Here is a 24,980-nt window from a genome sequence, read left to right on the forward strand (position 1 = left end):
CTCCAGCCGGCCACCACCCCGCGGAGCCGGCGGCTCCGCCCCGCCCCGGAGCACGGAGGGGAGGGGACGCCCCGCCCCAGCAGGTGATGGACGCGCCCGACAGCCAATCGCCTTGCAGCGCTGGTCGGCGGAGGTCCAATCGGAGCGGGGAGCGGTGTATGCCAGGAGGGGTGTTGGGGGTTGTAGTCCGGCTGGAGGGCGGCGTTGTGCGTTTGGCGGGAGGGGGAACTACGCGTCCCAGGAGGCAGCGCGAGGTACGGAGGGGAGGGGAGGGGAGGGGAGGGGGCTGGCGGTGCTCGGCGCCGCTCCGCCTGAGCTCGGTTTGCCGGTATCGCGGTGGTGCGGCCCCGGGAGGGGTCAGGGAGGAGAAAAGTGGCTGTTATTTCTGCACCGGGGCTCGTCGGGGGCCGCTCTCTTCCCCCTCTCCCCCCAAGTCAGATTTTTCAAAATTTTTCATTCCGTAAACAGCTTTTTATTTTTTTCTTAAAAAAAAAGAAGCAAAAACAGGAAGAAAATAAGATTCTGAAGTTTGTGTTAGCAAAAATAAATAAATTAATAGTAATAATAATAAAATAATAGATCTTGAGCGACCAGAATCGCTTATTAAGTAGGTATGTGCTGCCTTTGGTGTAGCCTAAGTAAACACAGTAGCAGGGAAGACAAACAGTGCATGTCCAAGCACAGCAGCCTTCCAAATCGAAAATAGAACAGTAATAAAAATAAAGAAAATCCATAAGATATTCAAATTGGGCACCAGGTCCCCAATGTTTTGATGCAGGTGAGGCCCAGGCTGCTGCCCCATGGGCTGCCTTGCTGTTGTCCTGGCCACAGGGCCTCCTTCCTTTCTGCAGGAAACAAGGGTTTTTTTTTTTTTTATAAAGTTAATTTTCAGCCCGGTCAGCTCCCTGAGCCAATTTGCCTCATGGCACTGCTCCTGGGGCTGACAGAGGAGCAGGAAGCGTGCAGGCAGGGACAGAGCCACTCAGGTGCAGCTGCCACCTCCAAGCCACCAGTTTGGAGCGTACTGAAAGGCTAGAGAGCACTTGTAGGTAAGTCAAAAACAAGACATCGGCCATATGTGGCCTGGCATAGTTATTTTGCATTTATGGCATGCATGTTTCCTTCTCAGACATTCAAAACTCAGACCTGAAGTTAAATACAGATCAGAAATACACAGAAACTCTGACTCTGGGCGCAGAGCTTGGACCAGCTCACAAAAACTAGCCATCAACAGCTCCTTTATTTGCAAACAATCTGCTTTCTCCATCAGACGTTCCTTTCATTATCCTGGCACAGTTTCTCTGAAACTTGCAAAACAATCTATCATTACCTGTAGCTTTCAAGGCAGACCAATCTCTTTTTTTCCCCATTCCTCCTATAAAAACCGTTCTGCAGCGAGGCTGAGTTACCATTGTTCGGTAGCGTGAACAGGCCTGGGCTGCTTCACACAGCTGCTTCCTCTAGGCCTTTGGCACCCTCGTGAACAATATATCTACCAAAATCATCACCACCTGCAATAAATGCGAGACTTCACTTCTCTAAGCACTCGAGGCCTCCACCCATCATAACTGATGGGTTCAAAGAAAATAATGCTGCCAGGGCCTTTTAAGTTTTATTTTTTTTTAACATTAGCTACCACTTCAGCTTCCTGTCCCGTTCTGTCGTCACTTATTACAGTCTCCCAGTTTTCCTGTGAGTAGGCAAGTCACGAATGCTTGCTTTATTTCTATCTAAATCTTGATCTTCAGAGGTTGGATGCACCTCGTTTTTCCCATGGTAAGTTTGTACTTGCTGGGTATCTCTGACAATACCTACATACATCAGAGATCAATAAGGTGAAATAGAATCAAAACTGACGCCTTGATGTTAGTCTTCAGTACGGCTTATATTCCCACACTGAACACTAAGATTGATTGAGAGTCATAGCTCTGCCTTTTATCTTTTAGAAGTTGTTTTTTCCACTGGCTGCAAATGAACTCTGGCTACAGGAAACAGATTGTGAAACTGGCTCCAAGGCCTAAACTTCAGATTTCAGCTCTTTGTTTGATAGATTTTAATGTAGCGCGTTGGTAATGGAGATGAAGGTGGCTTTATTTTTTCCAGACCAAATCTCTGCAGTTTTCCGATACTGGGTCAAGCTCCTGTGTGTACTGCAAGACACTGTGGAAATCAAGGTCAAAGGCTACTAGCAGAATTAATCAGAGCCTGAAGTTAGGGGAATGTGTTTGTTTGATTTGTGTGTTCACTGGCTGAAGTTAATATGCTTGTTTTTGATCCCTAAAGAATGGATAAGAGAGAGGCAGAATTATGAAGGAAACAATCTGGCAACCCATCCAGAATTACAGCATTTGAGTTTTTAAAATGATAAGCTGAAGTAAAACAAATCTGTGGCTGTTTTAAACCTCAGTGTTTCCTTCCTTGATTATTTATCAACTTCCTTCTCTTTTAACTACATAGGGACTTCTATAACCATATGCAAATCATATCCAAATGCAGAATTATTTTTTTGGAAATATAAAGTAGTTGTATTCATGTCCTCTTCTAAGTTATAAACAAGACCTAAATTACATTTTATTTACTTGCAAAAGTTCTTTCCCAGTTTCTGTATGTCACAAAAGAGCACTTTACTGCAGAGTTCCTTTAGTCAGTTACTGGGAACTATCATTAACACAGTAAAACTCATGCAACTTAGAAGGAACTGCTTTTTGAATTAGATTCCTTCAAATGCTTTCATTTATGCCCATTTTTGTTGAGGCTTATTTAATTCAAACTAACAAATACCTGCCCTGGGATCTCTTTCTTCTAAAAGCTCACCTTCCCCTTTTGGATCTGGGTTTTGGCATCTCACCACAGTATCTGAGCACTCCACAGTATTTAATGCATTTGTCTTCACAGCAGTCTTCTGAGGAAGCAGGGTTCAGTGACTCCTGTTTTGCAGAGAGACACCAGAAAGTCGGGCTACTCCTGCACTATCTTTGACCTCAGGCCCAAGCTTGGTGTCAAGCCCAGACTCATGTGTCATCCCTGCAGACTGGCCTCACTGTTCAAGCAAGGTACAGCGTACAACATGGGAGGAAGTGAGAAACATGGGTTGCTTTGAGAAGAGCTTGGCTACAATGAACCAGAAGTACAGACCTCTTAATGTCGTGCTGTGCTTGCCAACTTTCTGGCTGTACTCCATTTAAAAGTATAAATGCAGCCTCAAAGACTTAAGAGCTAGACCCCAGAAGAGGGCATGTGTAAACAACAACTTCTGATCCAAAACATGCTGCTGAGCTGCCACCTGAACTCTGTTAGTCCATTTCTGGATAGAAAGGTCTAGGTTTGCCCCAAGCTGTGCATCTTGGTACCTGTCTCCTGTTTGTGCTCACTTGTGGTCTAGGCAGCTCTGAGAGAGGTCCAGCTGAGAAGTTCTCTGAGCCCAGCAGACTCACCCCAGTAAGGTCAGATTTTTCTGTCAATAGCCACTGCAGGTTTTGGTGCCCATCTGCATTTGGTGGAGAACTCACCTTCAGTGTGACAAGCCAGTGATGAGAGAAGCAGCTTTCAGCTCAAAAGGGTTTGTGTCAGCTCAAAGGGGTTTCTGTCAACAGCTGGTATCTCCCAGGGGAGTGTCCTAGGTGCTCAAAAGGACTGCAAGTGGAAGGGACATCCACTCATTACTTAAAGTTGTCAGAGAAGAAGGCTTGACATCAAAACTGTTGTGAAAGAGAAGGAAAGAGACACGGAGGGGGAGTATGGTTTTGTAGCTGTAGGCCTTTACCTAGGAGAAGGGACTCTAGGGTTCTGGTGGCTATTCCCAAGCTAGTGCAGCTTTTTTTATCCAGGGACTATTTACTATAGAAATAGTAAAATGCATAAATAAAGCCCAGGACTCTCTTCCAGTGGTTAAACTATGTGTCAGAGACTCATCCTTGTTTTACTTTGTCTTCTGCCTCAGCTGCCATCTCCCTGTCCTGTACTCTTATAGGCCTGTCTGAACAGGGTCATAACTTCAAACGAGAAGGTGGTGACTCCCTGCTTCCTTCCTACTCTTCCTCCTCCCAGCCTCAGCATGGTGGTCAGGGATGCGGTATGAATGCTTCCCAGGAAAGCCATTAAACTCCCACTTCCTGGCCACTGCTCTAACCGCTGGGTAACAGCATAGAGAAGATGGACACTATTTCCTCAAGCTACGCTTTAAAAGAAAATGAACGCTGCTTATTGGGAATTTTTTGTTTGCTGACAGCCAAATAGGACTTTCAAACACCTTTGGCAGGCTGTATATTAACACAGGCTTCAGTATTTTCCAGTAATAACACAAAGAAAAATGTTGTGGCAGCAGACATGTGAAATGAAATCACAGACCGGAGAAGCTACAGGGACTCTTTATTCATTGTTTTAAAGAACAGATTCTGGCACTCACCACTAGAAGAGGACTCCAAATTCTGAGTCCTAAGAGGACAAAGGTGCCAAGCACCAGGGTGGGGACTTCACATACATGCACGTCCATGGCGTTTCCCTGCAACAGCTCTTGTTAGCTCCCCACTAAGCATGCTGCTTGTTTTGGCCATATACCTACACTTCTTTTACACACAGGGAATGTAAGCCAATCATTACCAAACTCAGGATTCGGCCCTGAGGCTGATCCTGGCACATCAATCCCATATCAGTCCCACCCCTCTGTGATTTACTAAGGTCACACAGAACACCAGGAATTTAAGTCAAGTCCCTCGAGATCCACAATTGTGTTCTAAGTTGCTTTGCAATCAGAGACTGTGCATCGGGGAGAAAAGTCTTTTAATTATATTATAATCAGTTGAAGTTTTATATATGCAACATTGTGCAGAATTTCATAGCATCTTACTCAGATGTTTCCTGCACCTATGAAGTCATGCAAGTTGAAATGTACAGTTTCTGTGAAGCAAGTATTCTGCTGCATGGTTTTGAATGTTATAAGTTTTCCCAGATAACATAGTGATATACCATTTTTGCATTTCTGAGTAGACGTTATGCCATACTATATACATACTCTATTTGCCATTGATACTTAGAATATTGTACATGCTCAGGATGCACGATGTGGATGTACTGGACTTGCTGTGAATATTCTAAGTCATGTAAGCGGATGCTATCCTTTAACATTGTTCTTCAGCACAAGAGATCTCCAAAAGAAGATTGAGGAATTGCACTTAAATCTGCTTGCAGTTTTTCTGCATCTTTGAAGACAGCTGTTGGTGACAAAAGATTACTTTGAGAATCATTTCTTGGCAGGAGAAAGACTTATATTTTCCTTGTTAATATTTATTTATGTATTTTTGGTCATTCTTTTTCTTAGGCTGCCTGGTGTACAAATAGAGAATAGAATTCTTGTTCCCTGCCAGGTACCTAGTTAACAGCAGCACAGGAATATAAGAAAAAAATGTAGGGGTGGCAGTAGGTAAAAGGAGACAAATCCTATGAACAGTTACTCTCTTTGTGTTTCTCATCACATCCATGTCATGCTCTTCTAGTTATCTGGCCAAAGATCTACCTCCTACTCCACTCTAGGTTAAAGGATGGTGGATGAAGACTGGCACTTTCCTGAGAAAGCGTTGGTAAAAACATAAGTTTACTTTGAAAATAAATTCCAAGGCGATGGTGGGGACACAATCTGTCTGTTTTATCTGCCTAGAGGGCAAGTTGCAACATTCAGAACCATCTTTCAGTGATCCCATTAAATATTTGAGATGTAAAAGGTGAAAATTATCGTGCAGTAAAAGTGTTTACTGTGAATGAGTCAGTGCCTGCAATAACTATCCCCTACTTCATTAGATTTCTTCATTATGTTTGTCATGTCAACCAACACGTACATTATAACCCACACCCTACCCAACATGTGTCTTTCTTTTTGTATTTGCCTTTCTAGTCTCTAATTATTCTGCCTCTGCACAGATCCATAGTCTTCTATACTGGAGATGGTTTCTCTTGAAAACCTTCCCTTCACTCAACAGCCTAGTCTTCCTCTTTAAATCGAGGGTCAATAGGCAGTCAGTAATTTCCTCCTGCCTTCCAATCTGTCTATTCACACGTACTCTGCTTTGCTCTCCAAAAAGCTGGGAGAGCTGCTTCCAGTCTAAGGACCAAAAGAGTAGATTTTGGAGGGTAAAGAGAAGTGAGCAAGCTAAGCAAACTGCATATGAAAGACAGTGTGATGGCATCAGCAGCAGAAAATAGTGGATGGAAAAAGTAACTTTTTGCTTTCCTCATGAGGACTACAGAAGAGAGCACCTTAATTTCCACATCAGTCAGTGCGCTAAGAACAAACAATATCTGTTGGAACTGAATCCTAAGTATGAAGGGAAGAAACTTGATAGTTTTTCTTGTGTGAGAGAAAATGTCCCTTTTAACCTTGAAAACAAAAAAAACCATGTCTTTGTATGCTAGTAGAGGGAGTGGGAGAAAAAGAAGTCCAAAGGGAGAAGAGCAAGGAACAAAGCTACAGTATGGTGTAAATACAAGGAAAAGACTGGAAGTGAGGGAGGAAAAGCAACTATAACATGGGGGTGGATGAAAGGAGAAGATGAGAGAAACAGAATTACTAGGGGAGTGGGGAAGTATGTTAGTGACCATTGATAGTATTTTTTTTTGTATTTGGTGCTTATTACAAAAATGTTATATTTAATTACTTTGGACTGTATAGAAATGTAATTTTTTTTGATAACGCTCTATTCCAGGCCAGGTGCTTTCATGCTAACTTATCTGTTTTTACTTGATAGGAACTTGCGATCTTGCTCCTCTGAATGCTAAATTCAGTTATCAGCTGCACGTACAGGTTAAAGCAGTTTGTACCAGCTCAGTCTCGCCACAAAGGTATGATTTTATCATGTACATACGACTGAAAGCACAGTTTAATGAGGAGTTCGGTCTCCTGCACTCTTTGAAGAAAATAGCAAAACTCATTATGACATTATGACCCAAGGTTGCTTCATACACTGTCAGGTTAGAATTCTTTCCTAAAAAAAAGGTCTCAAAAATCTGATTTTTTCCCCACCTTGTTATTTCTTTGCCCAGATTACTTGTGTAACTCACTCCACTTTCTTTATTCCTCTTTTTTGTTCTCTATTTTTTATCTTGAGCAAACAGGAACTGCAGTAATATTGATATGAATGTTTAGAAGGACTGACACAATGAATAAAAGCCTTAAGAGTTTCTGTTCATTACAATACTAGGTTTTACAGTACTTTACAGTACATAGTATCATGAGAAAACACAGAATTTATTTTTTTCCTTCTCTTCCAAGAGTGAAAAAATGATTGCATTGAAGTTCTGCATGAGACTTGGAATTTAGAAGTGAATAGATTTTGGTATAGCAGTGTCAAAGAAGAAACTGGACACTAAACCTTTATATATCCAGTTTTGAGACTGTCCATTTCACTCACAAACAGAACACAGTTCCCATGGATTTGCCTGTGTCAGCTTTTGAAAAAACTCCCCGTTGCCACCAAGTTCCTTAATTGTTCTAACAACTTTTAGTCGCTTGTTCTAAACTGATTTACAGTGAGGATCAAGTGAACTTAAAAACATGTTGAAATGGTTTATTGATTCAGTTAGCTTTCCCTTCCTATTACTTTTGCAGCTGTCACCATTGCATATCTAACCCCTTTAGATCAAAGAAGGCATGTGAGTACCAGTTCCTTAGATATGGCCTGAGCAAGGTCGTATGTTTCAAGCTGATTAAAGTGGCTGTGTCAGGATGCTAGAGACTGGGTGTTCCCAAAACAACAATGCAGTTTGCCTGCAACTTTATTTATTTATTTTGGTCAGTGGAAAGGCTGTTCTTTGTCCGTCCGGAATGAGGCTAAAAGAGCATTGCAGCACATCCAGTACAGCTGATCAAGCTTTTTTCCTGGTTCTTGAAGGAAAGTGAAAGGGGAAAAAAATAGACCGATTTGGATTGTGCCATGAAAATGGCCTCTAACATAACCTTTCGCCAGCAATACTTGGCTCAAATAGACAAGACAGCAGCCAGCATTCTGGTGGTTTCTCGATATAGCCTGCGTAGGGGCAATTCTTTAGAATTTCTCCTATAAAATGTCAGATAAACAGTGCATCATTCCTTGATTTATCTGAGAGTTTGTTTTCAGTTAAGAAAAAAATATTATGCCCAGCAGGTCAGGTCAGAAGACGTATCTTTGTGTTTCTTTCTGAATAATGCTTTATTCTGATTTTTCTTTTTCCTCTTTAAAGCTGTTCTGACAACATCTCTCTTCTTTAGTTCTAAAAGGTTGCCCTCACAGCAATCTGAATAAGCCAGGACCTCTCTAAGATAGCAAATGCTGGAGAACTTAGTGAAAGCATCCCTTACATTTTTACGTTATTCCTCCAGTGTATCTTCTGGGAAACTGTTAGGCCAGCATTATTCCCTGGGCCTGTTAAAATTCACTCCTAAAAAGCTTCTCTGTGTGCTGCTTTACAGTGCATGACATAATTGTATTTGTGGCAAAACATTTTTGGACTTGAGATGAAATTTTTTTTGAAAAATTTTTAATGCTGTGACTAACAGTGGAGGGGAGGAAAGGAAAAGAGAGGAGAAGGAGAATGAGGAAGTCATAGCTGGTCTTCGTGTAACATGTAGGATTTTGGTGACATTCAGTAGCTCCTCACTGTTTATATGCTTACTTGGGCTAGACATCAGTACTTACATGACTTTAATGAAATGGAAAATTCTGTTTGCATTAGGTAACAAACTCCATTTTGTTTGCACTCTTCAGAGGTATGAAAGTCACATATAGATATATATGGACCTAAAGGCAGGTTCACCATCCAACAGCCTTTGTGCAAGCTCACTCTCGCCTGCATGTGGCAGTGAGCCAAGAGCCAGAAGTGGTCCTGCTGGAATGAAATGGGCCTGCTCATGCTCACCCCCAGGGGATGAGCACACCAGCTCTAGCAAGGTGGGAGGTGGGTAGTGCAATTGCTTTAGAGCAGGGCTGTCACAGAGCTAATTTACTATGCCAAAAAGCCTCCTGGATTAGGCCAGCTTTGGCTTGGAGACAACATAGGTGGCTGTGCCAGGCTAAAGGTTAACGGGAAGCCTGTGGGCAGCACTAAATTGCCCATGCTTGATGTTGGTTATGTATAACCTCCTATTTTGCATTTTTCTGTGTTAAATAACAGCGGGCATCTGAGCATCATTGCTGCAGCCATCAACACAGGCTGGGTCAGTTCCAGTTAAAAAAACAAAGGGTGAGTCTCAATGCAAACTGCAGCCACGAGTACTTACCCCCGGGCTCTGCTGCTGGGGCCATGGAGCCGCAACCTGGGTGTTTTGTCAGCCTCTATTTAACGCACACGCTTCTCCTTTGGTTGTTCCCCAAACTCCATCCGGTGCACTGATTTCCCCAGCGAGGAGCTTGTCTAAACAGCAGTGGTTTGACTGCTTTAACTGGTGTTGTTTAAGTGCTTAATCCTCCTAGGCCCCATAGAGGTATACTAGCACAAACATTAACATTCAGGGAGAGTATCTGCTTTAAAGCACCTCTCTAGGGCTAGGTACTTGCATCCATGGTAGCATGGCATTAAATAGCAGTCAGTTAAGTTTGCCTGTGATGGTTTTATAGAAACATAAATACTCCTGGGGAAAAAGTTGGTTGTAGGACAGTTGATGTCCAAATATATTTTGGGTCCTTAATTACTTTCTGATATGTTTCTTGGTTTCATGGGCTGAAAATGTTTAGGATCTTTGATGGTGTCTTGCTGGTGTAGAGTGACTTGGTCCTTTTCCTGGCCCATGTCCTCGTCTGAGGCCTGCAGCGTTGTAGATATTGCTCCTGTATGGGATGGTTCTTATAAACTGTTTACCTCCTAAGATATTAAAGGGCTAATCTACACCAGAGCACCTCGACTGAAGTAACTGTGTTGCAAGAACCTAGAAATGCTATAGCAACCATTCCCTCAGCCTATTTTAGTCTCTGAGAAGCTGTGGCAAAAAAAGGTGTCTGTAACCATGTCCACAGGAGGGGTTCTGCAAACATCAGTGTCTCGGTTGTGAATTGTTACCTTCCTTCACAGCCATCTTAAGAGCAGCCTGGGGAGCTCTTGCTGCCCATGCTTCTCCAGGGTGCATATTACCCTCTGTTGTGCTGGTAAAATGGTGGCTGGGCATGCTGAAGCCCACGTGGGATTAGTTAGATCACCATCACTGGGCTGGTGAGCTGGCCTCTTCTCTTTCACTTTCTTCCTGCTTCACCTGCTGAACTAAAGGGTATTTTTCTTCCCTTTCTCCTAAATAGCAACCCCCTCCCCCCTTTGTGTTGCTGAGCTTGACCAGGATTTCTCAAATTTTCTGGCACTTTATTCCCTCCCTCTCTTATTTGTTGTTTGCTTCGGATCATTGCCCTTCCTACAACTGTCTGCGTACCCATCTCCTTGGAAACAGCAGGACTTGTTTATGTGAAGGCAATAAGGAAACTAATTGATTTGTAGCAGCTGCAGACATGCAAGAAAGCAGGGTTCCTTCCATCGGAGGATGGTAACTCATGAAAAAGTGAGCCTCTATTTGTGCTGACTGCTGAAGGGTTAGATGGTATGGGCAAAAATGACCTTCTTACACTTACATTTCCAATTTGTGTTCCACTTAATAGCAGCAGCAGGAAGTTTGGTGTGTGTGTATGTGTATTTTTAAGGACCATTTTTTGTTAGTCCTTTTTGTCATCAGTGTGTAGGAGTTGAGAAGCAACAGGAAAATGGGTAAGTCTCACTTATTTTGTACTTCGAGGAATATCATGCTGTGCCATGCCAGGTACTTTGTGAAATATCGTGCCAGTGCCCCATGCCAGACCTATGTTCTCTCCTGTCCCCAACCCTGATCTCTCTGTGTCTGTGGGACTTCCCCATCTGTTAGTTGAGTTTCCTGGTCCTCCAGGACAGAGCTGTGGAGGCCCACAAACAACTTAAACATGCCGTACACCTGGTGGGGCCACCAGGTGGGACCTCTCACTTATCCTCTGCCTCCCTGCCCACCCAGCCTGAAGAGCCAGCTGCCTGGGCTTGGTGTGGCCAGCCAGCACCATGAGATGGTGGCAGGGCCCCCTGGGAAGCTCTCCAGAAAAATCCTGTGGTGCAAGGGTGGGCAGCTCCCCCTCTGAGGCCCAGGTGGCCAAGGAGGGGCCATGTCAGTGCCAAGGAGGCAGTGCCAGTGCCAGGGGGGGCAACCTGAGATGTGGGATCTGTCCTGGGGTTGTTTGCACGCAAAAACAGTGGTGTCTGGGAGGCCTGAAGTCAAGCAAGCCCTGGCAATGAGTTGCTGATGTCAACAACTCTGTGATGACAGCTTGGAGAAGGAAGAAAGTATTTCCATGTACCTTCAGTTTCGTGTGTATCTTGAAGAGGCGGTGAGGATGGATGCTGATTTTTTTTTTCTATTTTGTATGGCCTCTGAAACACTGCTGGAAGAGCTGTTCCTGGAAACCTGTCATTGAAAACTTTCTTCCCCACCCGGTATGAACAAATTTTCCTGGGGTATGCTTTGTCATCATCTCCCAGTTTGGGTTAGGATTTCTTCCTCCTGTTGCTAGGTTCCTCCTTTTCATTACCTTCTTGGGAATTAGTGTCTGTAAATAGCTCTGTCCGAGCAGGAACCCCACTCAATGGGGCTCTTGAAAACTGCAGCACAGCAAGCCATGTTCTAGGGCAGGCAGCATCATGTGCTGCTGCTGCTGCTCCATCAGAACAATTTGCTCTGTGTTTTAAACTTGAGAGGTGTACCACAGTTGTACCATTGAACCTTCACATAAGCTATTTTTTAGCAACTGAAGCTGTATATAATCTTCATTTCTTAAACTATAATAAGTGAAATGCTTGGTACTAGTTTGAAAGGTAGCTGTGTTGTGCTTTATCTTCCCTCTCTTGGTATTGTTTACACTTCCAATGACTAGCAAAACCTGGTCAGAGCTCTCAGAAGTGAGATCTCTCTCAACTTTAGATGTGTAAGTTGATAGAACCCTTATTAAAGTGGAAAAAAGCTTGTGTTTTTGAGGAAAGCATTCTCTGCTGTTCCTAAGCTGAACTAGTAGATGAGTAGAAGAGCAAAGAATACAGTGAAAAATCTTATTTTTACAGTATCAGTAAATCCAAACTTAGTAAAGAGGTCTCTAATGTTAGTTTCTTTTCTACCTCTTCCCTTCAGATGGTCTATAGCCCTCCTTCATATGACCTGTAGACCATGCTTGGTTGTCATAGCATTCCCAGTGTAAACAACAAAATGAGGCTTCAGTGACTTGTCGTAGAGTACATATGGACTATAAAGATGTTGTTAATCCTTGGCTTTTAAGAAGCCAGAAATAAATTTTTGGAAAGCACCAAGAAAAATCTTAGAAAACTTTGGCTGGTTGAGGAGAGCTATCTTTAGTGTTACAAAAGACATTGTTTTTGAATTGCATTAAAATCACAATACCTCTGGGTGCATGTGGCTTTTTAAATTATTTTGGTGAAAATAATCTGTTTTGATATAAACAGAGCCAGGGACTGCCCAGTGATATGCCTTGTTATATAGTTCATTAAAGAACTAATGTCATTATTTAACTCTCATTTTGCAGGCTATGGATTCAGAATCAAAGGACAGCTTTATAGGAAGCTTTCTTCAGCCACCAGATAAAATGATTCCTGCATCCTTCGCTTATACAGAATCAAAGCAGTTGGCAGCTCTTGGAGTTGACATGCCTTCTATCTCCAATAACCAAGGTAAAGTCAAAATATGTCTTTTAAAGTTGTGTTTTTAATTGTTCCTTGTGAAATCTCTTGAGCAAACTCCTCATTCTGTTTTACTCAGTTCAATGACTTGCAGTGGTTATCAGGCTGACAGTGACAGGATGTGTATGTGTCCTGAGGGAGTAGTCTCCCTGAAGTCATACATCTGGAATGGAAACTGCTGCAAGTTTTCTAACATCCTTATAAACTTTGGCTTTGAAAATTGTTTAACTTAAATATCGTCAGACTTCCTCTAAAAGCAAAGGGGAATGCTTCAAACTCAACAGAAGCAATTCACGCTTTAAATTCAGCAAAAAAAGATACGGTACTCTGACTTGAAATTGGCTTTGTGCAGTGCTATTCAACTCTCTCTAGCTTAAAATTACTATTTCTAAGCTTTTTTGTGTGTGTGTGGTATGATTTACTGGGAGAACTTCTGAGTAAAACAGACTCTCAGGAAAGTTATCAGCATATTTGTCTGTGTGAAATACAGGTCCACTATGCTTGTCTTATGCCTTAATCAATGATTACTCCCTAGAGTTCATAGGACAAATGCCTAGGGGCTTAGCATGTCCAGAGAGCTCAGTGAATAACGAGTGTACCATACTTGGATTTAATGTCACAGACAACTTTGCAATATTGCATAGACATAGCCTGTGCGTGTGTCATTATTGTTCTTTGTTTTGTGGCCTCCCCATATGAAGAATCTGTGACTTCTGTAATAATCTTCTGTCATACAAAGCTTGGGCTTTTTGGATTAAAATGTTCAGTTTAATATTACGCAGCTAAATAGTGTGTCAATAGAAAGATGGAAGAAGTGCTCCCACTTCATCTTTCTGCTCTCTGGTGTCTGTTATTTATTTATTCTAATGAGGCTGTGGGAAGCTGATCAGAGTTGTTACGGAGCTAGCAATATTTGCTGGATGTTCCTCTACCAACTGAATTGGTATAAGGAAAATATCAAGGCTTATGAAATGTCTGAAGAAAAGCTGAACTTGTTACAGAACATGTCTTAAACTTCCATAGGTATGTAAGTTTTTTTGAGAGCTAGTAACTTTTCCTTGTAGTTGAAGTTGGAACTCTGATTTTATTTTTGTTGTAATTTTGACTGGTATTGATTTGAGACTAAAAGCAAAATCTTGCAGATTTGATTTTATGGTTTTAAAAAGATGTTGAATACAAGAAGTGAGATGGTTGAGTCATTACCTTTTTAAACAAAGTTTTTTAAATGCATCCTGTGCTAAAATGTCCCTTGCATCTGATTTTTTTTCTGCTTGTCCAGTGTCCTTTTTTATCTGCCCACACCAGTTGCATTACACCAAAACTTCTGACCGAACTTATGTACCTGTGTTCCTTGCTTCTCTGTAAACAGATGCTAATAGTTCTGTGTCCCAGAGTTTGCTGTACCGAATTTACAATGATTTCTTTGTGTTTGCTAACATTTGGAGTGAAAATAGCTTTTCTCATAGGACCTGTGCTTTCTACCTCACTTATGCAGTAAACATGTTTATTTTCTCCTAGATACATTTTGAGTGTTATTGTACTGTTGGGGAATGTCGTTCATTTTAGAGGTGATCCTAGAAAGAAAATCTAGGTAGTATTTTTCTGTTTGAAGTGTTTTATAAAAATAGTAAGAGGAACTGTTTTAAGAGCTTAAATATAACTGTTGCATTGTTTGCTAGCTGTGGTGGCAGCCCTGAGAACTCTTCAAGAAAAGATACACCGTCTAGAGCTGGAGAAGTCACAAGCTGAAGATAATCTGTGCAGCCTCTCCATAGCAGCTGCTCAGTATAAGAAGGCCTTAGAGCATGAATCCTACAAAAAAGACACAGCACATCAAGAACTGATGCAACAGAGGAAAGGTATTTCTCTGACTGCTAAAGTGTAGCCACAGCAACTCAAAGAGCGTATAATCCAGGGAGTGTTTGTTTTGACAAACAGCTGATTAATACAACCCCTCTTTCTTTTTCTTTGCTTCAGAACTGGGGACAGGCAGAAGCCTGATAATTGCAGATCAAGTTTAGATCGTATTTGTACATATATTAACCAACTATTGCATAACCCATAAAGCTGTTCTAAAGAATAAGCAGATTTCAGGTGGTGTGTTTAACTTGTATGATAACCAAGCATCTGTTTACTTGTATAACACTGCTAACTTGAGAAAAGTAAGTGGAAGGGAAGGAACCAGATTCTGGTTAGATATTTACTGATATTAATCAAAGTAACAGCTGTGCTCACACCTTCGGAATTCATATTAGGGACTAGCTCTGGAAAAGCATCTTGATTCACATGTCATATATAAAATATATTTTAACCACACAACTTGTTCAGACTAAAAAAAACTTTTCTTCTCTCTTCTGTAGATAGAGAATTCCTCAAAGAGATGACAGGATGGCTAAATGTATGACTCCCATTGCTGTACTGAACATCTTTTCTTCTTTCTGTAGTTATAAGTGTGCAGTTAAATGCAACACAATCCCGCTGCTCCCTGCTGGAGAAACAGCTGGATTACATGAGGAAAATGGTTTCTAGTGCGGAACTGGAAAAGAAAATGGTTTTAGAACAACAGGTGAAGCCTTTTAACATACTAACAAAGTAGTAATATAGTAAAAAAAAAGAAAATATAAAAACGTGTAAGAGCTGAACATCTTTCTTCCTCAGCTCTGTTCAGGGTGATAACAAACAAAAGCAATTTACTGTCTGACTGGCTGTTGACGGCCATTCAATGAATTGTATGAAAAGACTCCCTAGGTGGAACTCCTAATGAGCAAAGCCATGCTAATACTTGCATATTTGGTAGACAAAATACTGCTGGAAACTCATGTCGTCTTTGTCTTCCTGGTATTTTTCATCGCTTTGCAATTAAAAAAAATATTAAATTTAAACTAATTAAACACCTCTACTGTAGTGTTTGTTTTTTTGCTGTCTGAAATAATTTCAGTCAATTGCCATCTTCACTCTTGCTTACATTTTCCAGACCCAGCTTCAGAAAGAGAAAGATCAGAACCAGGTGGAACTGCATGCCAAACTTGAAAAACTTGAAGTACTAGAAAAAGTATGTCTTAAACTTACTGCTACTCAAAAAATTGCAGAGGTAAGCAGGCATGGAATTAGTCTGAAAGTTATTCATTTGGTACTGTTAATAGTGTAAAAGTTCTTGCAAAAGTTTCCTCTGCTAAAGCTGAGATCATAAAACATACCTGACTGAATGCTTGGCTACCTTGGATTCATTTGCATAAGTTGTGTTTTTTTTCAGTCTGGGCCTTAAAAATTCCTACAGCCCTGTTTTATCCCAGATTACAATTGCAAGCTACTTCAGACTTCTGATTCAGTATGGCAAACTGAAGTGTGACTAAGCATTCTTACCTTCAAATTCAGGACAAAATCAAACACTTAGAAGAAAAGCTTTCTAAAGAAGAGCATCAGCACAAGCTAATACAAGACAAAGCTACTCAGGTAGACTGAAACGGTTTTATTTTATCTCCTTTTTTATTACTGAAGGAAACTATTCTCTCTGTCCAAAATGTCTTTTTAATTACATTTAAACTCCACATGTTTAACTCTTAGAGTGGTAACTCCTGGAAGAACTCCTGGAGTACTAAGTAGACTAGTTGTAAATCACATAGGAAAAAGCTTGTCTCGATCAAGAAAGATTCTGCTTGTTTTTTTGTTAATGACAGAATTCATCAGCCTTAAAGCTGCTACCAGTGATCTGGGTAAAGAGTGAATTTCTGGAGAAACTTCCACTGAATCAGATAACCTTAAATAGAAAGTGGTCATGTAGAAAATCTTATACCTCCAGTAAGGTTGGTTGTTCTCATTTGTATTCCTCTTTTTGTTAAGATTTGCTGAGATCTAATGTACTATACTATACCTGGAAAAGTCTTTAATCAGTGGTACTGTCACGTTTTTTAAGTGTGAGGTGGAATTTCACATTCACATTGTTCTGTGAAGTCACACTTGGTTCATTAGGCCACCACTTACCTGAGGAATATTCACCAAAGAGAGCAAAATCAAAGGAACAGTGATCTTTTTGTTAAAAGAGCAAAGTAACTTCAGGTATTCTAAACCTCACTTCATTGAGAGGTAGCAGCCATTTTGAGAGAGCTGTTTATGATGGCATTCCCTGGAGAGGGACGTGCAGAGCTGGAGAACAATTTTGTGAGAATGCAGTCATAGCCAACAGCTGAAGTTAATTAATCACTGCAGTCTATTTTATACCTATTCCTCAGTCCAGGAACTTTGAATTAACATGCAGATTGTAGCCCAGATATCTGATCACCTCCAGAATACAGCAGAATGGCACAGTTGAAAATTTACATTTTTGGGGGTTTCTTTCTTAAACTGTTTTTGTTGCTGCAGAGCAGAAAGCCTAGTGCAGAGATTTTATCTTCTGAGTAACATAGTAAAAATGACTTCCCCAGAGCAGATAATCTGACATTAGCAGTAGTATAAACATTTGCTCAAGAAAGGACTTAAGTGAAGTAAATTGTGTCTTAAACTAGTACTAGTTCACTGTAGGATCGATTGATGTCTGTTGGGAAACACAGGGTGTGGCAAAGCTGGTTCAGCTTCCTTTTGATGACAGAAAACTCAGAATAATCTCACTTTAGTGATGAACCTCCAGCATTGTTTAGCCGGAACTGTTACACATGCCAAAACAAAGTTCTTGTCCTGTGTTTGATTGGGAATGGCTATTATCCTGTTTATCATGAGCCTTTATATCAACTTTGAACTGCAGAGCAATCTGTGGATTGTCCAGCAGGCTTGACCTCTGTTACACAGATGAGCTCATTTCTCTCTGCCCCTGGGCTGTGAGGTCCAAATGTTCATATTCTTTGGATTTTATGATTGGATCCACAGCAAGCAAAAGGATTGCTTTATCTCAGTTACTAGGTATCATAGTGGAAAAGTACACCTGCTGCAGCTGGATATGAAAATGGGAACTGGTAAAACAGAGCTGCAATATATGTCTGATACCGTGCCATCCTAGTGATCTGTTCAGTTTTTAAGCATAGCTTATCTTCCAAGCAGAACAATTAATGGTGCCCTTAATTGGCCCTCATTCGTCCATGAAAGAGGGAATTAATTAGACCGTGTGATTTCAGTCTTCTAGTATTACATTAAATACTTGCTTTCTTTTTTTGTTTATTTACAAAGCTTCAAAAAGGATTTGAGATAAGCAGAATTTCGATGTCTTCAGTATCATCTGAAAATGAACGTAAAAAGAAAAAAAGGAAGAAAAATAAACCTAAGAAGGTAACATGAAAGTTTTCATTAGCATAGTGTTACTGATAGCATCTGACTCACACAGAGATTGGAATTTGTGAAAAATGGTGATGTAATAGCCACTTGATTTGTCTGATCCACTTTATTCCATTTCCAAATTGAAGAACAGTGCTGAATAAATCTTCTTTTTTTCCTTTTGGTAATTAAAACTGGGATAGGGCTGGTAATGTCTCACTGAAAAACTTTCCTGTACCAGCATGACAATAACCTCTGTTACAGTCTTACTGCTGTCCTCTGTGTCCTGTCTTAGCTGCTTTTCATTTCATCTGGCAAAATTAGCTTCCAAAGTAATTTTAAGTAGGACATCCTAAGATGGCATATTGTGCCTCGGATGGCATGTTGGGGGATTGCTGAAATCAAGAATATTTTGCAACACATGTTACAGGTCAGTCCAAATTTTGCAATTCTGGTTTTGCAAACTTAAGTAAGCAATGCTCAGTTTCTTGAATGTCAATCTAATTGTCAAACTATCTGTTACTGAGAACATCTTCATATCTCCTTAGTTAAGATAATTTACTTATCTCATCTGTTATTGTTGGAAAATCCTACTCGTTCCACGTACAGGAAGGAAATTATTTTTTTTAAACAAGAGGGAAACTGAGATGATACATTTCACTGCTATTTAATTTGAATTTTACTTACTCCAAAAAAAAAAAAGAAAAAAGAAGTTGGGTCAGCACATTGGCATATCTTGTCTTAATTTTCTGTCTGTCTTACAGCAGAAAAATCCTACAGTGAAGAAAACACACCCTTCACAATTTCACGTAAAGGCGGGTGTACTACCTTTTGTGGCTGGGAAGGTGCGTGAAACCAAATATTCTCATTGAAATGGTAGAACCCAATTTAGTAAGTCTCTCTACTGTAATTATTAATCACTTTTGTAAACCACTTACTAATTCTGCTTTAAGTCTGTCAGCTCCAGTCATTCCGTTAGTGCAAATGTACAAAGTGTGTTGCATATTATGAAGCATCGCTGTCCACGTATCACATCACAAAGACAAGATGGAGCTACATCTGGGATTTCAGGACAAACTGCTCTTTCAAAACCTGTATCCTCTTGTTCTACATCATCTACTGTCACTGGAAGTCTTTCCGACCTTCTCTTGGCCATACAAGATGAGATGAGCCAAATGAGCTTGTGAGTACTCATCCCTGGTGTTAAAAGTGGCTTCAGCAGTAGCCCTATGAAGCTATGGTTGTGCTATAGTCAAACCTAGCTTCTTAAGTGTAGGACTAGTTGGGAGGATGGCCTGAGTAGGCCTGACTGGTAAGGTTTTTCTCATTCAAAAATTTCTTCTTGTCCTGATATTTAACAGTTGTTGGAAGCAAGCAAAATATTCTTCAGCTAGGTTTCTTCTCTTGTACTTAACTATGCTGCTACTGAATTAACAGCTGAAACAAATGAAAACTCTTTCAGGCCTATGATTTTTAGAAATTTAAGATCTACTCTAAGATCTCTAAAGTATACCAAGACTGCTCTCCTAGAGAATGCTGCAAAGGTAGTGTTAATATTGAGTAAGCCTGTGTCATGGAGTCAGTCTGGGTGGTAGAACAGGTTAGTGTAGCTGTGGTAGGAATAGCCTTGTCACAAAGTCTAGCCTATGTTACTTTGTCCTCACTCTTAGTGTTCCGTCCATATGTGCATACCTAACGCACAGACATTGTGCGCTGAGACAGTGTGGGGTTCATTCCCATTCCTTGTTGATAGCAGAAGTTACCAGTCCTGTAAGGAGGTTGTGAGAAGAGACACACTTTCCTGCCACAAAAGGGGCAGGATGAAGCTCTAGATGCAAGTGTATGTAGCATTTTAGCTATGTAAGTAAATGTGGATTAGAAGTTGTGTTCTTAGACATCTTCACATTAACACAAGCTTGTAGAATTGTGGGCTAATGCTATGCACCTGGTCATAGTAGACATGTCAACATGACGAGCCATGGTTGGAACAGAGGAGGACGTTTTGGTTAAACCAGTTAGGATGTTGACACTGGTTTCAAATTTCTGATGTGGCAAAATTTAAACTGACAACCAATCTCTTCTTCAAGAAGTAATGGTTGGTCTAATCCTACTAATTTAAGGATAGGTACATTTTTCTTTATTAGTAACAACCAGTTGCTTCAATTAAATTGTCAAGAATCAACAGTTACTCAGAAGTCAGAAAAGAAGCTTTGATCTTTGGAAAGATATTACTTGTCTAACAGAATGTCTGCTTTTGATTTGTTCAGCTACTTAGGTACCAAGCAGATCTACGCCATTCCTTCTAATTAAGGACCTGCTGCTAATCTTTTTTAGTACAATTTTTCAATTTGGACAATCTATTAGAAAATAACTAAGTGTTGTTTAAATTAGTGGTTAAATTGATTTTTAAAAAGTTACTAATTTAAGTACTAATTTAAACACTTTCCTGTATTACCCTAGACCTTCAAAGTCTGCACTAAATTGGGCAAGAGGTGAAAATACAGTACTTCATAGCTGCTATTATCCCCTGCTCACTTTCCAAATTCTCATTTTGCACACCGTTACACATATAGTTGTTATGATTGTGGCTAAGAGGGAGGAATAAGATGTACGCCGACTACAAATTTGAAGTGAGAAAATCAGACCCCATGGAAAAATCTTTTCTAGAGTGAATATATTCCAGGCGAATGTGTATTGTGTGAAGGGGTAAATAATGCTAAATTGCTATACTCTGTACAAAACAGCTAGCAACTCATGCAATACACTAGAAGTACTGGAGGAAATCCTAGAGGCTATATAGTGAATACTTACTGTACCATTTTTGTCCTTAATAGTGAACATCAAGAACTTCTGAAGCAGATACAGGAAACTCAGGACTCCAAAGTTCGTGAAGATCTAGAACAGAAGCTGAGTTGCCTTGTAAAACAAATGAACATTAAAGAAGAACAAATATCCAAGCTGAAGAAGCACCAGACTAGCGTAAGAAAAAAGAAATAAACTGTCCAGCCAGTAACGCTCTAGTTAAATGGCTGCCACAATTCTGCCTCCTGTTGACATTAACTGGAATGTCACTGGAATGCTTAAGCCAGAATGTTCCAATATGGGTGATTAAAATTAGCTTGCTAGCTCAGTGTTCTTGTACATCCAATTTCTCCTGACTGGGGAGAAAACAAAACAAAACAGTACTTAGAGCTGGCAGCCAGATATGTATGCCAGTGAAAAAAATTTCTTGTCCTGTAGCAGCTCCGCAATACAGAGCTGGGTTACTCAGTCTGTCACTTCTGCTCGCTGTGTTAAGACAGACTGTTGAGATTTCATTCCTTTGTACCTTGTCCCTGTGGGGAATGAGAAAATAAAATGCATAATTCCTGTACAGACTGGCTTAAATGTCTTGTATATTACTGAAACATTGAAGTTTTTTATTAACCAAACAGTTTATTGACTGCAACTTCTCAGAAATCGTAGCCAGATAAGCCTTTTAGTTTCATTTAACCCCTAACCTGTACACATTCTGTCAGTATTTGTTTTAGAGCCATAAATAACAGCTTTTCATATATGCCCATATAATACCACACTTCTGTAGATGAACTGCTTATCCCCCCGTAGCAATTTGGTTTGGAACATAATAAAAAAATGCAAACTATAATTGTCAGATTTTTTTTCTGATCTTTCACCTTATTTTGCAGGATAAATAGGCTCACCTAAGAGCTTTACTTATATAGGAAACAAAACAGAACTTGGTGTGAGACCTTAAGGAAAGGGAAAATTATATTTGATTTCAGTGTGAACAACTTCACTCACGTTCATTCTTTGATAGATTTTACTCTCTTAAACCTTTTATTATCCAAATACTCGCAAGCCAAAGACTTTTATCAAAGTAGTCTTGTCAGGGTTGCATGTAAGCAACATAAACTAAAGACACTAACTGTTGAGTCCTCACTGTCTCTCTTGGCAATGTCTACTGTTTTTTGGATAAATAAGTTATATTCTTGAAGAGCCAACAATTACAGTGTTATTCTTTGCCTCAGAATCTTGCTGACTTTATGAACTTTAGACAGTGGACAACAACTGTATCTTTGCTTCATTTTGTATATCTTTATGGCTACAGTCTGCCTTCATCTGGGGATGATGGGAAGAGGAATGGCACATATGATGTGGTAAAGCCTTGTTGTCATCCTTGTGTGTTATCAAAGTGCAGATCTTCTGCTGGCAAGTCATCTGTGCTGTGGTACAGCCTTATCAAAGCACATGCCTTATGGTCATGATGTAAATAGCACATTATTCATGTTTGTCTGTTTGATTATTGTCCATCATGCCCTGATGATCAATACAAGCCACTCCTGTAAACCTTGACCTATATTTTTTTTGGTGCTTTTGCACACAGCCATTTCTATTTGTATTTTATACAAACCAATCTTAATATCTCTGATACATGTTTCTGTGTTTAGAACCTGTTGTGCTAAAAATGCTGTAGCCATCTCTTTGTTTTACAGTTAATAATATACTCTAGAATGCAATTAAAATTCATTATTTTTAGAAGTGGACTTAAAGCCTGAATTGGCATATAGGATGTTGCCAGCCTAATTTTACCTTCAGGACTGACCTTTTCATGCCAAATGCAAGTCAAGACTTATTTGACATTTAAAAAAAAAACATTCTGTAGCACTCAACCGTATTTATTCTGTTTCTTGATTCTGTTGTGAGGCTTCAAAGTAAGCTGCTGAGATGTGGTAATCTATAATAATCTGTATAGATTCTTGTTATTAGGGTAGTAAAATCTGAAATGTGAAAAGACCATCATAAATATAAATTGGTAACAGATGATATTCAGGCTCTCTCTCTCAAGCAAGCATTTTTACTTTAGGGAGTGGTGAGGTTCAACAGTGTACTGAGTGTGAGTGAGGTCAGTTTTCTGTAATGCTTTCTGTGTGGGTGAGGTCAGTTTTCTGTAAAACTTTCAGCAAGAGAACTGTATGCAAGATGAGTAGGTTTTAATGATTTTTTAAAAGGTCCATTAGGCATCTTTAATTTGGAGTTTGGTAGAAATTTAAGTTACACAGCAGTAGTTCTTCCAAGTATGTAACATTCTAATTATTTATCTTCTAGGTGCAGAAATTAAAGCGAAAGACTCAGAAATTGAAACAAGAGGCAGCTCATGTCAAACTAAAATCTGGTAACCAAAAGGAAGCAAAGGAGATTACAGTCACTGTAAGGCAAAGTATGTCCAAATCTCGTGCTGGACAGAAAAGTAGCAGCTCCCTTCAGCTGCTAAAAAATGTGCAGAAGCTTCAGTTGGCACTGAAAAAAGATGATATTATGTGGGAACAATAGTTCTAAAGTTTACTGTGTTAGAAGTTTTGAAGTTGTCTGACAGCTAGTGAATTTTAAATTTCACAAAGTAGCTTTTAAAAATAAAATATAGCAATTCACATTCTAAACTATCTAACAACTAGTAGGTCATTTTGTTCTCCTCAGAATTAACTTTCATGTAGCATAGCTATAATTCCACTACACTGAATTGTAATAAAGTATTTTAATGGATTGATGAAATGCTTACGCATTAACTTGTCAAATAAAATTTAATACCCTTCTTAAACTTAAAATGATATGAAGCCTGTGGTGTCCTGTTGTCCCCCACCTCCTGCCAAGAAGATACTTAAAGTTTGCTTTTCCAGAATGACTCCGGCTAGTGCTTCTGTTCCAAGAAAGCCAGTGTTTTTCCGTTTTCCGAAAGCCAGTGTTTTCCTTTTTTCCACTAACTGAAGGTTCATGATCTGAATCTTCAGATCATTGCAACCAAGGCAGAAAAAGAGGAATCGTCTCTTGTTTATGTACTTACACTTACTATGTAAGCTTTATTGACAATCTTAGTGTTAGGGAATGCTAGGGATTGGAAGCAAATAGCTATGCAGCTTTGCATGTGTAACCCTTCAGACCTAGTAAAAACCAGCTGTTTCGTGGTAACTTCCCATTAAGCATCCCGTTGTTTTGACAAGTTTGAAGTAGCTGACTTAAAACTCTTCTTCAGAGTAAGCAATTTTAAATTACTTTCCTTGTGCCTATGAGTAGAAGTTTTCATAAAAACAGTAAATTGATGTGTTTGTCCCCGGCAGATATTGCATCTGCAGGGTCAGGACTAGTGATAGTGAATGTCAACATGGAGAAGGAAACAGAAGGACTTAAGTATATGTAGGGAAGGAAATGACATGGAGTGAGATCTGGGGGGAGAATATTGGTTTGCCTGCTGTTCCAAGACTGTGGTTATGGCTCTGTAAAATTTCTTTTAGCACCCAGGTTGATGCAAGAATGAGGAGGGACAGGGGTAGGGGAAGAAAAAAGTGTTTTCATTTTTCATAAATGTTCTACTGCATATCTCAGGTATGAAAAGAAGGAAGTGGTCTTTGCAAGCCCCTCTACAGGTAAGAAAAAAACTGGAAGTATGTTCTCTTGTTAGGGCTTTGAGGAAAGGCTAGTAATGATTTGTAGTCACAATGCAAAGTTGGGTCTTCAAATCACTGTTTTGCTCTGGCATCTGACAAGAGAAAGGGTTGTGACATTTTTCAGACAATTAATTTAAATTTAGAACTGTTACAATCTTTGACAGGAGTTGTGTGTGAGAGCTTTTTGTGGCAGTTTTGAGGTGGGTAGTGAAGTTTATATGTCATAAACATCTTTATTAGGACTGTGGGAAACCAGGTTTTTCAGCAGATACCTGGGGAAGAATTTCTTCCATTCTACATTTCCTTCTTTGTTATGGATTCTCTCTGGCTTAGAAAAGCACATCGTATGCTTAAAAGCGCTTGAACACATTTCTAAACATGGTATTTTCCTGGTATGGATAGCATTTCTGAGGTAGGCTTACATGTTTCTGGATGCTGGAATTGCTGATAGTGGAGACAAAAGAAAAATGAGTATTTCTGCTATTAACATTTTCAGACTGCATGTATCCTGCTGCCACGAGATAAGCCTTTGCTATTCCTAGAGGTAGTTAAATATCCTCTGAAGCTCTGTATGTGCAAGTGGGAGAG

The 24,980-nt window shown here is 40.1% G+C and overlaps 1 protein-coding gene across 8 annotated transcripts; it reads left to right on the forward strand.

Annotated features, from left to right (window-relative positions):
- Positions 1-17: 17 nt before the first annotated feature.
- CEP57L1 (centrosomal protein 57 like 1) lies at positions 18-23,555 on the forward strand. Of its 8 annotated transcripts, XM_040551630.1 has the most exons (12): positions 8,729-8,922; positions 9,139-9,207; positions 12,558-12,702; positions 14,391-14,570; positions 15,156-15,277; positions 15,686-15,802; positions 16,087-16,164; positions 17,869-17,967; positions 18,717-18,797; positions 18,906-19,135; positions 20,787-20,931; positions 23,059-23,555. In XM_040551630.1, exons 1-12 carry the CDS (start codon positions 8,893-8,895, stop codon positions 23,281-23,283), a joined length of 1,521 nt encoding a protein of 506 aa, XP_040407564.1. In that variant the 5' UTR covers positions 8,729-8,892; the 3' UTR covers positions 23,284-23,555. The 8 variants fall into 8 exon arrangements, with proteins under 8 accessions (XP_040407570.1, XP_040407567.1, XP_040407564.1 ...); XM_040551636.1 differs by lacking the exons at positions 8,729-8,922; positions 9,139-9,207 and adding an exon at positions 18-160; XM_040551633.1 differs by lacking the exon at positions 16,087-16,164 and having other exon boundaries at positions 8,728-8,922.
- The last annotated feature ends 1,425 nt before the right edge of the window (positions 23,556-24,980 follow it).

This window comes from Cygnus olor, chromosome 3 (genome assembly GCF_009769625.2).
Source record: "Cygnus olor isolate bCygOlo1 chromosome 3, bCygOlo1.pri.v2, whole genome shotgun sequence".
Lineage (NCBI taxonomy): Eukaryota > Metazoa > Chordata > Aves > Anseriformes > Anatidae > Cygnus > Cygnus olor.